Source organism: Mustelus asterias, chromosome 15 (assembly GCF_964213995.1).
Source record: "Mustelus asterias chromosome 15, sMusAst1.hap1.1, whole genome shotgun sequence".
In the NCBI taxonomy this organism is placed as follows: domain Eukaryota; kingdom Metazoa; phylum Chordata; class Chondrichthyes; order Carcharhiniformes; family Triakidae; genus Mustelus; species Mustelus asterias.
The window spans coordinates 87295610-87312840 of NC_135815.1; the positions used below are offsets into that span (position 1 = coordinate 87295610).

Here is a 17231-nt window from a genome sequence, read left to right on the forward strand (position 1 = left end):
GAGGACAAACACTTGCCATGGGTAGCTCTAAAACTCTGGCCCTACATTTCCAGAGTACAGCCTGGCGTAGACAGCAAAGAAAGGAGCCATTGATGTTTGCACGTTGGTCCCATGTACTCTTGTCCAGGCCAAAATCCGCACTAGCAGCAGCTGCATTCTGGCTAACACTAACAGATGTCCACTCTGATCGGGTTTCCCAATGTCCACTCTGATTGGATTATCCATTGTCCACTCTGATTTGGTTTCCCAATGTCCACTCTGATTGGATTATCCATTGTCCACTCTGATTTGGATTCCCAATGTCCACTCTGATTGGGTTACCAATGACCTCTCTGATTGGGTTACCATTATCCACTCAGATTGGGTTACCGATTGTCCACTCTGATTGGGTTACCGATTGTCCATTCTGATTGGGTTACTGATTGTCCACTCTGATTGGGTTACTGATTGTCCACTCTGATTGGGTTACTAATGTCCACTCTGATTGGGTTACTGATTGTCCACTCTGATTGGGTTACTGATTGTCCACTCTGATTGGGTTACCGATTGTCCATTCTGATTGGGTTACTGATTGTCCACTCTGATTGGGTTACTGATTGTCCACTCTGATTGGGTTACCGATTGTCCATTCTGATTGGTTTACTGATTGTCCACTCTGATTGGGTTACTGATTGTCCACTCTGATTGGGTTACTGATTGTCCACTCTGATTGGGTTACTAATGTCCACTCTGGGTTTGGAGGTAGCTGGTTTGTGGAAGATGACCTTGTTTAGAACATCAGTTAGCTCCGTAATGTAGCTGAGATAATCTGAAGAACCACTGTGTGTTCTTTAATTCGGAGATTGAACAATGTTTTTCTGATGGTCAGGAAGTTAACGATTTTGAAAACTTACACAGATAAGGTCTCCAGGCTACCCAATTGTTTACTTTTGACAACAATGACTTCATCTGATTGGCACAAATCCGAGTTAATATATAAAATAGCCACCGCACTGAGCAGCTGCAGTGGACCGGCTGCTGTGGGTTTGACACAGTCATCCCACATTCAGCTTGGCACAGATTGAAAAGGATTTGTGAAAGGTCGATTGTGATGTGAGGAAAAACCCTTTTCACACAGAGAGTGGTTTGGGGTCTGGAATGCACTGCCTGGAGGTGTGAGGGGGGGGGAGGTTCAATCGAGGCATTCGAGAGGGCGTTAGATGATTATTTGAATTGAAACAATGTGCAGGGATTATGGGGAAGAGGCAGGGGAATGGCCCTAAGTCATAATGCTCATTTGGAGAGTCGGTGCGGACACAATGGGCCGAATGGCCTCCTTCAGCACTGTAACAATTCTGTGCTACACCACACTTTCTTTAAGCTTTTAAAACACAGTTGCCTTATCTACCCTAAAGGCCATGATGTGGAGATGCCGGTGTTGGACTGGGGTGGTTACAGTAAGAAGTCTGACAACACCAGGTTAAAGTCTAACAGATTTATTTGGAGTCACGAGTTTTCAGAGCGCTGTTCCTTCATCAGGTGAGTGAAGCATGATGCTTACCTGATGAAGGAGCAGCGCTCCGAATGCTCGTGATCCCAAATAAACCTGTTGGACTTTAACCTGGCGTAGTGAGACTTCTTACTATACCTAAAGGGTGGTAGGGTAGCAGAGTGGTTAGCACTGCTGCCACACAGCGACAGAGACCCAGGTTCAATTCCCAGCTTGGGTCACTGTCTGTGAGGAGTCTGCATGTTCTCACCATGTCTGCATGGGTTTCCTCCGGGTGCTCCGGTTTCCTCCCACAATCCGAGAGACGTGCTGGTTAGATGCATTGGCCGTGCTAAATTCTCCCTCAGTGTACCCGAACAGGCGCTGGAGTGTGGCGACTAGGGGATTTTCACGATAACTTCATTGCAGTGTTAATGTAAGCCTACTTGCGACTAATAAATAAATAAACTTCAACTTAAAGGGCGAGATTTTATGGCTCGTTCCCAAAACTGTAAAATCCTACCCAAAGTCAACGGAACTTCCCATGGCGCGTCCCTCACCCGCTCCAATTCTCATGGCCGGTGGGGTGGTAAAATTCCAGTCAAAGTTTCCTTAAACGGAAATCTCCCAAGTCATCACAGTTATGACCCTTGGGTTGAAGCAGCAGACATGTGAAACTTCCTGGGCCTTTCCTACTGCCTTATGTCCCATCTATAAAGCAGGTTCTGTCACATCTCCAGTTTGCCTTGGACCCCTGCTTTGGAAAGTGGGGTTTGTCATTTATAAAGACCAGGGTGCAAGGATCAGATGCCCAGTTGCAGTGATTGAGGGGGCAGGTTAATTCTAAGACGACAAGATAAATATTGTAATGCCTGTGAATTCTTGCGGGCACGCAAGGTGCCCCGTGGCGATCTAACTACCTATTATTGGGCTGGTACGAGAGCTGAACAGCATCCAGTTCGTTTTGTAAAAGCAGGAAATGTATTTGTACGTGTAAATGTGTTACTAATTGATTGATAATGCGTCTGATTCAGAACTGCTGGATAAAAAGCAAGCTTTATCGCCCTGCTGTCAATACTGTGCTGGAGAGCAGCAGATTACTTTGAGACAAATTATTATTTTGTAGCTCGTAAGTTCAGACAAAATGAATGTATTTCTGTGGGTTATCAGTGATATACACATTGTGGAAATAGCAACTTATCACAGCGTCCAGTGATTGTCTCCCAATGGCCCCATTCATCAGAGCTTTTCCAAATAAACATTTCCTTTTGGATACATTGAAGAAGCTCTTAGGATTTAACACGATCACAGTTTACACAAGAATTGCAATTTATACATATATACATATAGCTTTACATCTTAACCGCGCTCTGAATCATCACTGTATATTAGTTGCAGTGATGATTCAGTTATTATTTCAGAAAACAAGGCAATAAATGGGCAGGCTTTAGATAATTTTTAAAGGTAGCTGATTTGATGTTGTGATTGTTGACTAAGAAAGGATTTTACCCCCTTGCTGGTGTTTGATGTGGAGTTAGAGGTTGAAATCACTCAACAGATTTCACAGCCCTCAGGTTCCATCGGTCGCCCAGCGCCTTTGTATTTTGGCTGGTGTGTTTTTCTCGCGTGGTGGCTTTGCTCCTGGTATTAAAACTCCGCAAGTGTACAAGCTGTGAGCTCACACCGTGAACCAGGCCAAACCCTTGACGTGTTCATGGCACACTCCACGGGGGGGGGCGAGTAGGGTGGGTGGAATTTTCCCGTCCCGCCTGCCACAGGAATCGGGCGGACCGTGCAAAGGTCTGTCGACTTTGGGCGGGATTTTCCGGTTTTGGGGATGAACGCGGCCGGAAAATCCTGCCCTGTGAGTGAGTTCTAGTGAATCCATTGTGCCGTCAAATCCTTGTCATGGAGACCTGGCGGGGCGGGGGCGGTGGGGGCCGATTCCTTGTGTATATTTAAGGCTGAGATGGATGGATTTCTGATCAGTAAGGGAAGCCGAGAGTTACGGGGAAAGGGGCAGGAGAGTGGGGGTGAAGAATGTTGGTCGGATCAGCCACGATCCAATTGAATGGCAGAGCAGGCTCGAGGGGCCGAATGGCCTACTCCTGTTCCTATTTCTTATGGTGTAATGGTCTTAAATCCACAGGGTCTCACAAAGTTTGAAGTAACCTGCCTACAGTTTAAGGAGAGCCTCCTGTGTGTGTACTGTATCTATTTTTATATCCACTTGCTGAACACTCTCGCTTCTGCTTTGTTCCAACTCCCCAGCGTGGTACAGTTCTAGTTACACGTCAGCACTGGCAATGGCACTAACAAAAAAAAGGCAGATGTTTTGCTCACAAAATTCATTTTCCTGGATCCTCCTTTCACACGCGGGAGTGTCTGGGCTAAGCACGTGTGGAAGAAAGTTGTTGAATTGTACGTTTGTCTTCAATTCAAAGGTGAAAATGTTCGTTGTTAATTTTAGCTTGAAATCCATATTCCTGCTACTCGATGCCTGTGATAAAATTCCACCTCTGGGCACGGATACAAGACTGTAATGTGAGCACAGGCCATTTTAAGGGTGGAAATGTACTGTAAATCTGTTCATCAATAAATGATTCCCCCCCCCCATCCACCGCCACTCCACTGAAATCCCTTCACACAAACACATTCTCCCTTTGGTGCAGTGTGTTTACCAAAGAGTTGAAGCTTCACAACCAAAAGGAAACTATTTTTTTTATTCGCCTTTAGCTTGTATATATACAAAAAAATTAAAAGGTCCTGCCGGCGTATCGTAAGCAGCAGAGCTGAGGGCTGCTGTTACTGAAATGTAGGCGCACAAATGGCCAGCTCGCCTTGCTGTCGGTAAATGTGGTGTCCAAAAGACAATATCAACAAACGACTTGTGTCATGTCCCGCACACGTTGCGGATGATACAGTAAGAAGTCTCAGATGGTTTCACTGGTCGGCGCAACATCGAGGGCCGAAGGGCCTGTACTGCGCTGTAATGTTCTATGTTCTAACACCAGGTTGAAGTCCGACAGGTTTATTTGGAATCACGAGCTTTCGGAAGGAGCAGCGCTCCGAAAGCTCGTGATTCCAAATACACCTGTTGGACTTTAACCTGATGTTCTGAGACTTCGTACTGTGCCCAGCCCAGTCCAACGCTGGCATCTCCACATCATTGTGAATGATGTCCGCGACAAAAAAATCGAATATGTGGTTGGTTCCTCCCCATGTTGCTGCAGAACATTAGCGACCTTCACTCAGTGAGGCCATCCTCTTGAGACTGGAGACACCATTTGTCACTTTTACTGTGGGATTTTCCTCCGAAATGAGGCGGAGGTGCAGCATTGATCACGGGAGGCTTGATGAAGGGTGGGTGTTACTGCGGGTGGAAGTTTCGTAACTTGCACCTCCCCCCCTCCCTCCTCCCCCCACCCCAACTCCTTCCCATGGTCATGAGATTCACGAGATTGAGCAACTTTCCCAAAGTTAAACCCAGCAAAATGTGCAGGAAAACGCAGGGCGGGATGATCCTTCTCCGGGATGAAGTTAAATCTCAGGAGCAGGAATGGCACTAACCGGATAAAAGCAAATTGCCGCGGATGCTGGAATCTGAAACCAAAAGAGAAAATGCTGGAAAATCTCAGCAGGTCTGGCAGCATCGATGAGGAGAGAAAAGAGCTGACGTTTCGAGTCCAGATGATCCCTTGTCAAAGCTTTAACCGATGGAGTGATGCGAAAGCCAGGGGCGATTCTCCCAAAAGTGCTGAATTGGCGGGAAAACTGTTCTAAATCCGGACTGTTCTGTCAGTTCAGCTTCTCACCTGAATCTCCGCACTCTGGGTACTGAAGAGGTCCCAGTCGTGAATGTCATAAATAACCCAGGGGGGCTGGGGCCTATTCGCGCTGGAGTTTGACAGCTCTGGAACTCTGCGCATGCGCAGTGACCCCGATCTGTCAGCCTCCCCGTTTGCTGGCCAGCCCGGGACCCCCGCATTGCTGCCCCCCCAACGACCCGATCGAGGCCCCCACAGCAATTCCCTGGCCAGCCCTGAGCCCTGCCCCTGTCCCGGGGCGTCCTGATGTCCAGCCCACCACCCAGCAGTGGCGGTCTCCCCACTCCCCTCACCATGGCAGACCCCACCCCCCCCTCTGCTGACCCCCCCTCCCCGTGGTCAGAACCCTCAGAGGCATGCCCCCTCCCAGCAGAGCCCCACCCCCAACCAGCCCGCCCCAATCGCTGCCCACCCTCCATCCCAGATCGCTCCAGTCTGCAGAGTGGCAGCTGGACCCCCCACCCCCACCGATCGCCCCTCGGCCCACAATAGAGCCTGCCCCCTTGGCAGTGCCCGATGGGCAGTGCCAAGGTGCCCCCTGGGCAGGGCACTTTGCCCCTTGGGCAGTGCCAGGGGGACACAGGCTGGCACTGCCAGCGTGTCCATGCCCAGGGAGCACTACCCCCCCGCCGCCCAACTCCCTGGGGGGCCCCGATTGCCCCCCCCCCTCATTCCGGCGGGGTCTCCTCCTAGTTCCCCAAATGTGGGGGGCTAGTCTGAACCCTGCTGGAATGACGTATTCCTGGTGGGGTGGGAGATTAAACTGGGACCTGAAAGCTCCCAATAATAAGCTAATAAACATATTTAAAGTACATGCAGAAAAGACTTAAATCGCTTACCTGCCTTCCCGCCGGTTTCCAGCGTGGTCTGACCGGTGACTGTTTGCCGGCTCTGGGAGATGGGCATGCATTCCCGGCGCACGAGCAAATCCCCGTTCAAGGCCGGAGACGCGCGTCTCCCACCGCGACCCGCCAGAAAAGTTGTGGGTCACAATGGGAGAATTGCGGCCCCAGTGTCGGCCTTGCCGAAGGGTCATCCAGACTGGAAACGTTGGCTCTATTCTCTCCCCACAGATGCTGTCAGACCTGCTGAGATTTTCCAGCATTTTCTGTTTTGATTTCGGCCTTGTTCAGGTTCCCACACTCCCCAGTCACGAACGCTGCCCACACTGAAGAATTGTTTGAACAACCCATTGCAATGCACTACCTAGTAACGAACAGTGACCCTTCCTCTCCCAGCACCCCCAGAGGGTCTGCACTTTGTAGCAACAAGAAAGTGTTTTTGTAAAGGACTTCTCTATTTTTTGCATTCTTAATATGTTATACCGGCTGACATTGTTTGTAATTTCTGTGTGATTTTAATTTAGGAAATCCCGTTGCATGTAGAATGATTTTATTTGCATATTGAATGGGTGAAAATAAACACTGACCTAATGCGCCTTGTTGCTGTGTTTTGCTTTGACCATCCACCCCCTCTTCCCCTGCGTGGACAAGGGCTGCACAATGCCACGGGAAAGGGTCTTTAGGGGTGGCCTCACTCCAGTGCTTGGTCAGAGCAGTGAGGGGCTGCATGGGCAGCTGCGTGCATGACAGACAAGTCGAAGAAGAGACCTCAAAGTTCTCAGCAGGGAGCAGGTGTCACAACCTGCAAGGGTGTGAGGACAAGTTGAGAAGGCCCCTAAGACTCTGGGGGTGGGAGAAGGGGGGAAACCTTGTGAGCTTTAAAAATAGAGGTAGGGGGTTACAAAAGCAAGGACGTTATGCTAGAGTTTTATAGATCATGATCACTAGTTAGACTCCGTCTGGGGCGGCACGATGGCACAGTGGTTAGCACTACCGTCTCACGGCACCAGGGATCCAGGTTCAGTTCCGGCCTTGGGTCACTGTCTGTGTGGAGTCTGCACCTTCTCCCCGTGTCTGTGTGAGTTTCCTCCGGGTGCTCCGGTTTCCTCCCACACTCCAAAGATATGTAGGTTAGGTTGATTGGCTATGCTAAATTGTCCCTTACTGTCCAAAGGTGTGCAGGTTAGGTGGATTGGCCATGCTAAATTGCCTCTTAGTGTCCAAAGATATGTAGGTTAGGTGGATTGGCCATGGGAAATTATCCCTTAGTGTCCAAAGATGTGCAGGTTAGGTGCATTGGCTATGCTAAATTGCCTCTTAGTGTCCAAAGGATGTGTAGGTTAGGTGGATTGGGGGGGTTGACGTCAGTGGGACCAGAATATCCTTCTGATGGAACTGGCCGGAAAAACACGCCAAGGTGCGTGCATTGTTTGAAAGGGTGTCAGAAATAGATTCAATAATAACTCTCGAGGGAATCGGATGGATATACAAAGAACAAAAGAACAAAGAACAATACAACACAGGAACAGGCCCTTCGGCCCTCCAAGCCCGCGCCGCTCCCCGGTCCAGGATTGAATCCTGAATCCAGGATCCCCGCCCAATTTTCCAGCCTATCTACATACCAATATCCTATCCACCGAGCTGTCCCTCACAGCTACGATGCTTTGTTCATCACAACCTATTAACTCACCCCCACCCCCCCATTCCAGACCATGTGATCTCCAGGGAGAGGCGAAAACCCAGAGTGAAAACCCCAGGGCCAATATGGGGAAAAAAAAATCTGGGAAATTCCTCTCCGACCCCCTGAGGCGATCAAAACGAGTCCAGGAGATCACACTGGCCCTGATCGGAAAATGCTTCCCAACCCTAGTCATTTCCACTTCCACGAACACCATATGAATTCCCTGCCCCCGAGACAGGTTCCCAACTATCCGCAGTCTCGCTCTGTACTGGCACCAGCAAGATGATCATAGAATGAAGCCTTGAAACGAGAAACAAGGAACAATTAGCCCGCGCCGCTCCCTGGTCCAAACTAGACCACTCTTTTGTATCCCTCCATTCCCACTCCGTTCATATAGCTGTCTAGATAAGTCTTAAACGTTCCCAGTGTGTCCGCCTCCACCACCTTGCCCGGCAACACATTCCAGGCCCCCACGACCCTCTGTGTGAAATATGTCCTTCTGATATCTGTGTTAAACCTCCCCCCCTTCACCTTGAACCTATGACCCCTCGTGAACGTCACCACCGACCCGGGGAAAAGCTTCCCACCGTTCACCCTATCTATGCCTTTCATAATTTTATACACCTCTATTAAGTCTCCCCTCATCCTCCGTCTTTCCAAGGAGAACAACCCCAGTTTCCCCAATCTCTCCTCATAACCAAGCCCCTCCATACCAGGCAACATCCTAGTAAACCTCCTCTGCACTCTCTCCAAAGCCTCCACATCCTTCTGGTAGTGTGGCGACCAGAACTGGACGCAGTATTCCAAATGCGGCCGAACCAACGTTCTATACATCTGCAACATCAGACCCCAACTCTTATACTCTATGCCCCGTCCTATAAAGGCAAGCATGCCTATATCTGAAAAAGATCATTTTACAGAGCTGTGTGGGGATAAAGCAAAGAAGTGGACAGCTTCATCAGGAGAGCCTGGGTGGGCACAATGGGCTGAATTGTCTCTATCATTCCTTGGGTTGACCGGGATGGGTTATTCCCAACCACTGCCTGGTTCTCCATGTGCTCCGTTATCAGATGAGGCAGGGCTTGGGTTGGGGAGAATATATTGCATCAAGACCAGGTGTGTAGTGGCAGAACCTGGTGCCAGCCACTCTGCAATGAATGGCAGGCCGCAGGGTGAGATAGCAACACAGCAGTGACGACATAAACGCTGAAGATGAAAGAAGTAGGTCTTTTAATTTTTCTGCTGTACACCAAAAAGAACCAGCTTTCCATATTCTTACTTGTGGACACACGAGGCTGCTTTTGAATAGAAAAACACACTGCAGTTTGACCATCATCTGAACATGCCACTATTAGACAATGACTGTAGTTAAAAGAGGCCTTACACTGCTCATAAGGCCTCATACTGCTCAAGAGGCCTAACACTGCTCAAGAGGCCTAACACTGCTCAAGAGGCCTGACACTGCTCAAGAGGCCTGACACTGCTCAAGCGGCCTCACATTGCTCAAGAGGCCTCACATTGCTGAAGAGGCCTGACACTGCTCAGTAGGCCTCACACTGCTCAAGAGGCCTCACACTGCTCAAGAGGCCTCACACTGCTCAGAAGGCTCTGTAGGCCTTCCTTGCTTCAAGTCTCATCTCCTGATGCATGTTGGGATTGCTTGAAACATGTCAAACCAGCTGGACAGAGGAAAAGATGTAGACTGCGGGAAGATTTATATTTTATATATTATGTACACATCCAGGTTCCCGCATCTCCCCCCCAGCCAAAAAAATCTCACGGGAATTATTCATTCCGTGTACGTTTTTGAAAAGCAGGACACAGGGTAAAAATGATCAGCATGGGTACGTAACGCCAAGGGTAATATTAAAACAAAATAGCTTTAACAATCTGTACACACACAGTCTGTTCAGTTTTAGTTTACATCCAACGGTTGCCTCGTAAACATCAGCAGAAATTTTAATTACACCTCACTTCTAATCCTTTCCAGATTTACATGGCTTGGACATCCAAAGGGTTAAATTCCAAAGCTCAAGCTATACATGGCCATGCCCAGATGCAAACACTGTTAAAAAATAAATGGCCATTATATAAAGTTATTTAAATTTTATATTACATGTTTCTCTCTCTCTCTCTGAACCCTGGGCCCCGGGGCAGGTGGAGTCCTGCCCACCACGAGGCAGGTTTTGTCTGAACGGTGTACAACGGCAATGGAGGACAGCACTAATTGGAGCCATTCCTGCCTCTCGCCCCTCCCCACCCCTCCATCAGAAAGTCCTCCCGCGGATGATTCCATTACTCAGGGCGTTCCGGTCGGTCATATTGGAGGGGGGCCATTGGTGTAGCGCAGCATGGGGTGGAAAGACCGGGCAAAGTTGTTTGATGTGGCGCAGCTGTAGTCCTCCTCGGTCATGGGGACCAGGCAGGCCAGGGCGATCAGCAGCAGCAACAGCAGTTGGAGAGGTAACGCTGCCCGGATCACTCGCATGAAGAAGGATGGACTCTTCTGGATTCCCTGCTCCTCAGAATGGGAAGAATCTCTTTGGCTTCCTTTGTGGGCCCTGTATTTACAACACATACATATTAAAGAAAAAAATACAGCTCGGGGATAGATCCCTTCGGAACCAAAGCCTCTTTAGAGGTTTCCAACCCGCATCTCACATTTGTGTCACTAACCTTATATGAGAGGCCGTTTCACCCCAGAGGGTGGCGGGAGTCTGGAACTCACTGCCTGAAAGGACGAGTCAAAACCTCTTGGAGAAAACCCACGCAGGCACGGGGAGAACGTGCAAACTCCGCACAGAGTCACCCGTACCGGAACTGAACCTGGATCCCTGGCACTGTGAGGCAGCAGTGCGAACCACTGTGCCAAATGAGATGGGAATATTTGTTTCCTCCGGGTGTTCCAGTTTCCTCCCACACTCCAAAGATGTGCAGGTTAGGTGGATTGGCCATGCTAAATTGCCCCTTAGTGTCCCAAGATGTGTAAGTTAGGTGGATTGGCTATGCTAAATTGCCCCTTAGTGTCCCAAGATGTGTAGGTTAGGTGGATTGGCCATGTTAAATGTATGGGTTTATGGGAATATTGCTAAATTAATATTTTTTCTCTCAGCATTTGTCTAACTCTTACTGGAACTCTGAAAATCCAGTTAAGCTAGAATGTTTAAGACATTTGGCCCAATCCTTGCTGTACTGGATCTCTGCAATTCTAGCGGTTTACAGCCTTTGAGCTGCCCACTTCTGGTTTATACCTTTACCTGGCTGTTTTAACCTGAAATTCAGTGACTCTCTTCAGACAAGTCCCATCATCCACATGACCATGATTCTGTCGATTTGTGCAGTAGGCTCACACTCCTCAATCATCCAATGTGAAAGCGGAATCCAACTCCGGGCCTCCTCCCTCTGTCGGGCTCCACTATTTCCCTATACCGGAGTATATGGATGTTCATGTTCGCTCCTATTCCACTGCACAGAGTGAGATACACGGAGAAACTCCAGCCCACATCTCCCTGTGCTGAAGGGCTGGTGTTATCAAAGCCATCAAGGCCAAATCGGACACAAGGTGAGAGTGCGTGTGTCAGGTCTGGGGAGACTTTGCACTCCTTTACAAGTGCACAAATGGGCGTGGCACAGTGGTTAGCACTGCTGCCTCACAGCGCCAGGGACCCGGGTTCGAATCCCAGCCTTGGCTCATTGTCTGTGTGGAGTTTGCATATTCCCCCCGTGCCTGTGCAGTTTTCCTCCGAGTGCTGCGGTTTCCTCCCACAGTCTGGAAGACGTGCTGCTGGTTAGGTGCTAAAGTCTCACTCAGTGTACCCGAACAGGCTCTGGAGCATGGCAACGAGGGGAGTTTCACAGTAACTTTAATTAAACAACGGGCACCATCCTGCATCATATCCATGCTTCACCTGGATTAAGTACAACAAAAACGAAATTCAGATCGCCCGCCTTTTCCCCTTTGTTTCCAGAGCCGGGGGAACACTGATACGGCCACATTCAATATCCAGCCCTAGTAGCCCTGAGGACTCTAAGTATGTAGGACTGGAGTCACATATGTACCAGGCTGGCTAAGCAGTGATATGTTCCCTTCCCTGAAGGACATTAGTGAACCGAGTTGGGCTTTCATGCTCATGTCTCTGGTGACAGAGACATTGTCGATTTATTGAATTCCATTTCACAACTGGCATAAATGTACACCTTCTGAGTCCTCGGCCCTGTACCATAGCCATATCCCCCTACCCATCTCCATCTTTAAGGAGGTTGGCCCATTATTTAGTCACGTTCACTCAGCTCTCTCCCACACCTAGAACAAGTTGAGTCAATCACCTCAGCCACCAGCCAGCGCCTCAGGAATGCTTTATGGATACGTAAGGAAAATCTGCTGGCTGTGCGAACACAAACAGAACAGAATGTTGCTCTGATGAAGGGTCATCCAGACTCAAAACATTAGCTCTATTCCCACTCCACAGGTGCTGTCAGACCTGCTGAGATTTTCCAGCATTTTCTGTTTTTGCTTGAGAAGGTTCACTCGGTTGATCCTGCGTATGGAGGGATTTTCTTCTGAGGAGAGGTTGGAGTAGGTTTGGGTCAGTAGGAGTTTAGAAGAATGAGACATGACCTTATTGAACATATCGCGTTCTCAGGGGGCTTGACAGGGTAGATGCTGAGAGGTTGTTTCCCCCTTGTGGGAGAGTCTAGGACCACAGGGCATCATCTCAGGGTAAGGCATCACGCATTTAAGACAGAGATGAGGAATTTCTTCCCTCAAAGGGCAGTGAATCTGTGGAATTCTTTACCACAGAGGGCTGTAAAGGCTGGGTCATTAAGAATGTTCAAGGCTGAGAGAGACAGATTTGTAATCAGTAAATCGAGGGTTATGGGGATGAGGCAGGAAAGTGGAGTTGAGGATTATCATTTCACATCAGCCATGATCTCATTGAATGGTGGAACAGACTCGATGGGCTGAAAGGCCTACTTCTGCTCCTATATTTTATGGTCTTCCCCATGATATGCCTGTCCAGAACATTAGGAATACCCTGTGCACTGCGTGATTGGTGGCTTTGGGATCCTTATCAGCTGCAGGACTCGATCTGGTTCAAAGTGTCGTTGAGGAAAGTGCAGTTGGAAGTGAACACCCTGGCTTTCTCTTTTCTGTCAGCTCAAAGAGCGACAAGGGGGCGGGATTTAACCACCTCGCTCGGGCGAGATCATAAAATCCCGCCCGGGGCCAACAGAGAATGCCTTTCTGTGAGCCTCACCCGTCCCGGAATCGGTAAAATTCCAGCCAGAGTGTCTTTTCTGATTTAAATGTTTTGAACCAGAATCTGATGGCTCCGTTTGCGGTAACGGTGAGGTGGCCCCTTTCCAGTTCCCTATTACTGCAGAACCCAAGAATTAGCCGAGGGAGAGAGAGAGAGTGAGTGAGTGAGTTTGGGTCCCTGTAACACTTCACCAGTGACCTTCCTGCTAGATTGCTTATGTCTGCTCCACTCTTAAGCTCACGATTTTCCAGCCCTTCCTGCTGGCGGGATCTTCCAGTCCCACCGAAGACGACAACACCACCCCCACCCCAACCCCCACGCCCCCCCACTGGCACGGCCATTGACTTCGATGGCACTGGAGGATCCCGCCGGTAGCCAATGGCGAGCTGTCGCCTCTGCTGGAAAATCCGCTATGATGGGGAGGGGGAATCGGTAAAATCTCAGCCGAAGGGTGGGACTTTCCAATTCCCGCCCACAGCCAATGGGCCTTTCGCTGCTCCGTTCGACTCTCCGTCCTATCCATGACAATTCCTGCAGCCTGTCGGGACTAGAAAATCCCACCGGGGGGGGCGGGGGGGGGGGGGGCGCAGGGGGCGGGGGGGCACACGCCTCCCCTGGGCTCACTACGCAGGGGTAATTTTCATTAGCTCCTGGCACCTGGCTCACCAAAGCCCACCGGCTGCAGGTCCCGCGGAGAGGAAGTCCATCCTCGTGGCTGAGATCCCATTGACCAGAACGGGATTCAGCCCATTCCCCACATTACTCTTTCCCTTCAGGAACATCCAATCGGAGTCTCATTGTTTCTCCATCATCTCCCACAATGGAAAATGGGATAGCAGCCAGATTATATCCTTTCAGCGATGTTGGTAGAGGGATAAATACTGGCCAGGACATCTGGGAGAAAGTATAAGGCTCCATGGCACTGGTGGAAGGGCAGTGCATCCTTCCCTCATGTCCTGGCTGATATTTAATCCTCACCCAACATAGAAACAAAGAAAATTGGAGCAGGAGGCCATTCGAGCCTGCTCCGCCATTCATTATGATCACGGCTCATCCTCCAACTCAGTAACCTGTTCCTACTTACCCCCCATATCCTTTGATCCCCTTCGCCCCAAGTGCTATATCTAACTGCTTCCAGAAAACATACACTGTTTTGGCCTCAATTACTTTCTGTGGTAGCGAATTCCACAGGCTGACCACTCTCTGGGTGAAGAAATGTCTCCTTATCTCTGTCCGAAACGGTCTACCCTGTATCCTCAGACTGTGACCCCTGGTTCTGGATTCCCCCACCATCGGGAACATCCTTCCTGCATCTACCCTGTCTTGTCCTGTTAGAATTTTATAGGTTTCTATGAAATCCCCCTCCCATTCTTCTCAACTCCAGCGAATACAATCCTAACCGACTCAATCTCTTCCGATACGACAATCCCGCTATCCCAGGAATCAAGTCTGGTAAACTTTCTCTGCACTCCCTCTATAGCAAGAACAGGTAAGACCAAAACTGCACACAGTATTCCAGGTGTGGCCTCACCAAGGCCCTGTATAATTGCAGCAAGACATCCCCGCTCCTGTACGCGAATCAAAATGGATCATCTGCTTGTTGGCACCCTGCGGTTTTTGAGGTCTTGCTGTCCACAGATTCATTGTTGCGTTCCCTTCATCACAACACTTGGCGGGGAAATGCTTTTAGGAACCTTGGGTTGTGAAGGCGTCATATAAATGCAATTTCTTCCTTTCCGCTGACGCTGTTTTGTAAACTGACAGTGCCTCAAAGAACTGGATGTGACCCGCTCTTCCTGCGTCAGCTCTGGGGCACCAGTTGTAAAATGGAATTCAACAAGTAGACAACTTCTCCAGCATCAGAGACACAAGAGTCCAACGAGTTCACTAATGTCCTTCAGAGGAGGGAACATGCCACTGCGTAGCCAGCCCGGATTACACGTAACTCCAGTCCTAAGTTCTTAGACTCCTCAGGGCTACTAGGAATAGAGGTTAAACGGGAGATGCCCAAACCCAAGTGTGTAGGCGGGATTCTCACATCCCACTGCACACTTACACCTTTAACACTCACTCTCCAAGCCAATGGGTGGCATGGTGGCACGGTGGTTAGCACTGCTGCCTCACGGTGCCAGGGACCCGGGTTCAATTCTGGCCTTGGGGGTCACTGTCTGTGGGGAGTTTGCACATTCTCCCCGTGTCTGCGTGGGTTTCCTCCGGGTGCTCCAGTTTCCTCTCACGCTCAAAGTTGTGCAGGCTGGGTTGATTGGCCATGCTAAATTGTCGCTTAGTGTCAGGGGGACCAGCTGGGTGAATTGTCTCTTTGTGTCCAAAGATGTGCAGGTTAGGCGAATGAACCACGGTAAATTGCCGCTTTGTGTCAGGGGAATTAGCAAGGTAAATAAGTGGGGTTACGGGGATAGGGCCTGGGTGGGATTGTTGTCGGTGCAGGCTTGATGGGCTGAATAGTCTCCTTCTGCAGTGTAGGGATTCTGTGTTCACCACCTACAGCTCCAGACCACAACATGTATGTAAAAAGTGGATTCTGAATGAACTGTAACACTCTTCCACCATCACATCATGAAACAGGCAGGTCGGACTGAATGGCCTTCACTCACTTTTGGAACAGGAGTGCGTCGGTTCCTGCATTCAGTTCAATCCTGGCTCACCCTTACCTTGGCATTCCTTTTCCTTAACATATAGTTACCGTTGGCATTTCGGTTTTGCATTCTAAGACGTGAATTGTTAAGAAGTGGGGCTCTGAAACCACCGTAGGGCAGAGGGATGGTACCAGCAGAACGCCTTGCCTGTTTCCAACCCAGTTCCCTGAGATTCGTTCAGATTCCAGAGCACGATTCCTGATCTTGTGCAGATACAAACTCACAAGGGGACAGGCCCTGTGAATTCTGCAGGGCGCTCGATGGCTGCTGCAGTGAGCGATCCCCCAGCACTCCCAGCGCCTTATCAGTGTTCCAACACTGCGCTCACAGACGTGGTTTCTCTCCTAGTGATTCCAAAAGTCCATTAAAGCTCTACAGAGTCACGGCACATTAAACAGCATCACAGTGTTCCTTCGCTGGAATCCTATTATACATTACTTCAGACTGTCTGAGAATGCCAAGAATGGGGTTCAATGAAATGTGACAGGAACAGCAGGGACACGCAGTCCCTCATTACACACTAACTGGTTGTATTATTAACATCAAACTGTTAAACCAAATATAAGCTCCACCACAGATAGAGAAAATGTTCCTCTTTGGCTCTGCTACCCTTTGACCTGCGTCACATTCATGTGACACCCAGATTTGGGACTTTAACTGCGCACTAAAGCCAGCCAGAGATGGCGGCAAGTTTTAAAGTCTACTTATCAGTGTCACAAGAAGACCTACATTAACACTGCAATGACGTGACTGTGAAAATCCCCTAGTCGCCACGCTCCGGTGCCTGTTCGGGGACACTGAGGGAGAATTTGGCACGGCCAATGCACCTAACCGGCACGTTTTTCGGACTGTGGGAGGAAACCAGAGCACCCGGAGGAAACCCACGCAGACACGGGGAGAATGTGCAGACTCCGTACAGACTATGGCCCAAGCTGGGAATTGAACCCGGGTCCCTGGCACAGTGAGGCAGCAGGGCTAACCACTGTGCCAATGTGCCACCCACATATAAGTTCAGCACAGCACTGTGCTGCCCTCACAACAACACCACACCTCAGATAGGAGTGTCTTGCTATACTTCTCTCTAACTCCAAGTGAATCATAGAATCCCTACAGTGCAGAAGGAGGCCATTCGGCCCATCAAGCCTGCACTGAACACAATACCACCCAAGCCCTATTCCCTTAACCCCACACATATTTGCTATGCTAATTCACCTGACACTCGGGTCAATTTAGCATGGCCAATCAACCTAACCCACACGTCTTTGGACTGTGGGAGGAAACCGGGGCACCCGGAGAAAGCCTATGCAGGCGAGAATGAGCAAACTCCACACAGGCAGAGACCAAGGTTGGAACTGAACCTGCGTCCCTGACGCTGTGACCACTGTGCCAATGTGCCACTCCTGTGGGAAGGGTCCTTGGGAATAGCAGACTTGTGGTGTAGAATGCGAACCCCCCTCAAGCTCCCCACACATGATATTTTTTTTCAAATGCATTC

At 49.6% G+C, this 17231-nt stretch overlaps 2 protein-coding genes across 9 annotated transcripts in view; one reads left to right on the forward strand and one right to left on the reverse strand.

Moving 5' to 3' along the window:
* esr1 (estrogen receptor 1) overlaps nucleotides 1-17231 on the forward strand; it is an 887250-nt gene that overhangs the window by 513207 nt on the left and 356812 nt on the right. The gene's annotated exons all lie outside the window — the stretch shown is intronic.
* LOC144504750 (nesprin-1-like) overlaps nucleotides 9032-17231 on the reverse strand; it is a 603924-nt gene continuing 595724 nt past the window's right edge. The window contains exon 145 of the mRNA XM_078230493.1: nucleotides 9032-10379. Coding sequence (XP_078086619.1) covers nucleotides 10136-10379 — 244 coding nt within the window. The 3' untranslated portion in view covers nucleotides 9032-10135. The remainder of the gene's footprint in view (nucleotides 10380-17231) is intronic.